Below are 1,210 nucleotides of genomic sequence, written 5' to 3'. Positions count from 1 at the left end.
CGAAGATGAAAAACTAAAATGTTGTACATTGTATCCACGAGTACAAAAATAGTCACATACATGGAAATCGTACGCGCACAACCCACATATATAAGAATCATCCATCTCCATATACTAGCTTAACATATGTACACACATATATCAACGACAGATATCAAACGATATAACCTGTCTGGCGATGCTGTCTCCCACCATTGAAATGTGCTTGTTTTTCAGTAGGCCTACAACCACCTCTTTGTTATCGAACACCATCAGCTTGCAGTTTGGCGGCTTGAAGGTTAACATATCGCCATCCCAGTGTTCGGGTGTCAGTCCAGCCAGATCGTCGAAGTCACATACACCTATTTGTTGCAACAGCTGATGCCACCCCTCTGCACTTCTGTTGACCGCCAGCGCATCCACTGTAGTATTGCGCTCACTTGATATGTACCATTCATTGTCGACTATTTCAACACTGCCCACCCCCGAAAGCGTTTCAAAATGAGCCTGCAACTCTTCTCGCTCTGTCTGCAGAATTTCTCTCTCTGCGTTCAATACGTTCTGTTGGTCATCCAACTCAGCTCTGATGCTGTCCAACTGTGCGGTGTCATTCTCAATCCTCTCTCTGTCCGCTGCTATATCGATGCATGCTTTCTCGAGGTTGGATGTGCCTGGTGCAGTGTTGCCATCTAATTGACTACTCCCATGTATCTGACACGCTTCCCTCTCGTTAGAAATGATTGATGTGTGGTTGTAGTACACGGTCAAGACTAACATCATGCACACAGCCAGTACCGAAATGCTCTTGCGCGAACGCAGATACGCTGGGACCCGGAGTCCATTGTTAGTTTCAACGCTCATCATTAATCAAGGGCCCATTTCCTGCGCTGAGCTGTATAAGATCACCGCAGTGTTCGTGATTGGGTATGTTGGTTGGGTTGCGATTTTTGTATAATATTAAGTATGTTCCTAGCTAGAGAGAGAGGGAGCTGCATAGCTATTTTCAGACAAAAATAGCAGACGCTATTTCATTTTTCTATGTAAATAAATAAATAGTGACAGGCTCGTTATAGAAGTCGTTATCGCCCGCCACATCTATCCATTTGTGTAGGGTTTCCCCTTCACAGGGTTTCAGCCTCCATACTTGTGAAAAAGAAACAAGCCAAACATGCTTCCAGATATTTTTGCGTCATCACTTTTTTTGGTTCCAAACAACAATCGCGACAATGAA

General features: G+C 44.3%; 1 protein-coding gene across 1 annotated transcript; it reads right to left on the bottom strand.

Annotated features, from left to right (window-relative positions):
- Positions 1 to 168: 168 nt before the first annotated feature.
- SARC_14807 (hypothetical protein) lies at positions 169 to 896 on the bottom strand (the record flags this gene model as incomplete). The annotated part of the gene is made up of 1 exon (XM_014291061.1): positions 169 to 896. A coding segment is annotated over exon 1 (675 nt), but the record flags the coding sequence as incomplete, so codon positions are not given.
- Between the last annotated feature and the right edge of the window lie 314 nt (positions 897 to 1,210).

The sequence above is a fragment of the Sphaeroforma arctica genome, assembly GCF_001186125.1.
Source record: "Sphaeroforma arctica JP610 unplaced genomic scaffold supercont1.5128, whole genome shotgun sequence".
Lineage (NCBI taxonomy): Eukaryota > Ichthyosporea > Ichthyophonida > Sphaeroforma > Sphaeroforma arctica.
The sequence above is the reverse complement of the archived record's forward strand: the minus strand, read 5'-3'. Positions and strand labels throughout refer to the sequence as shown.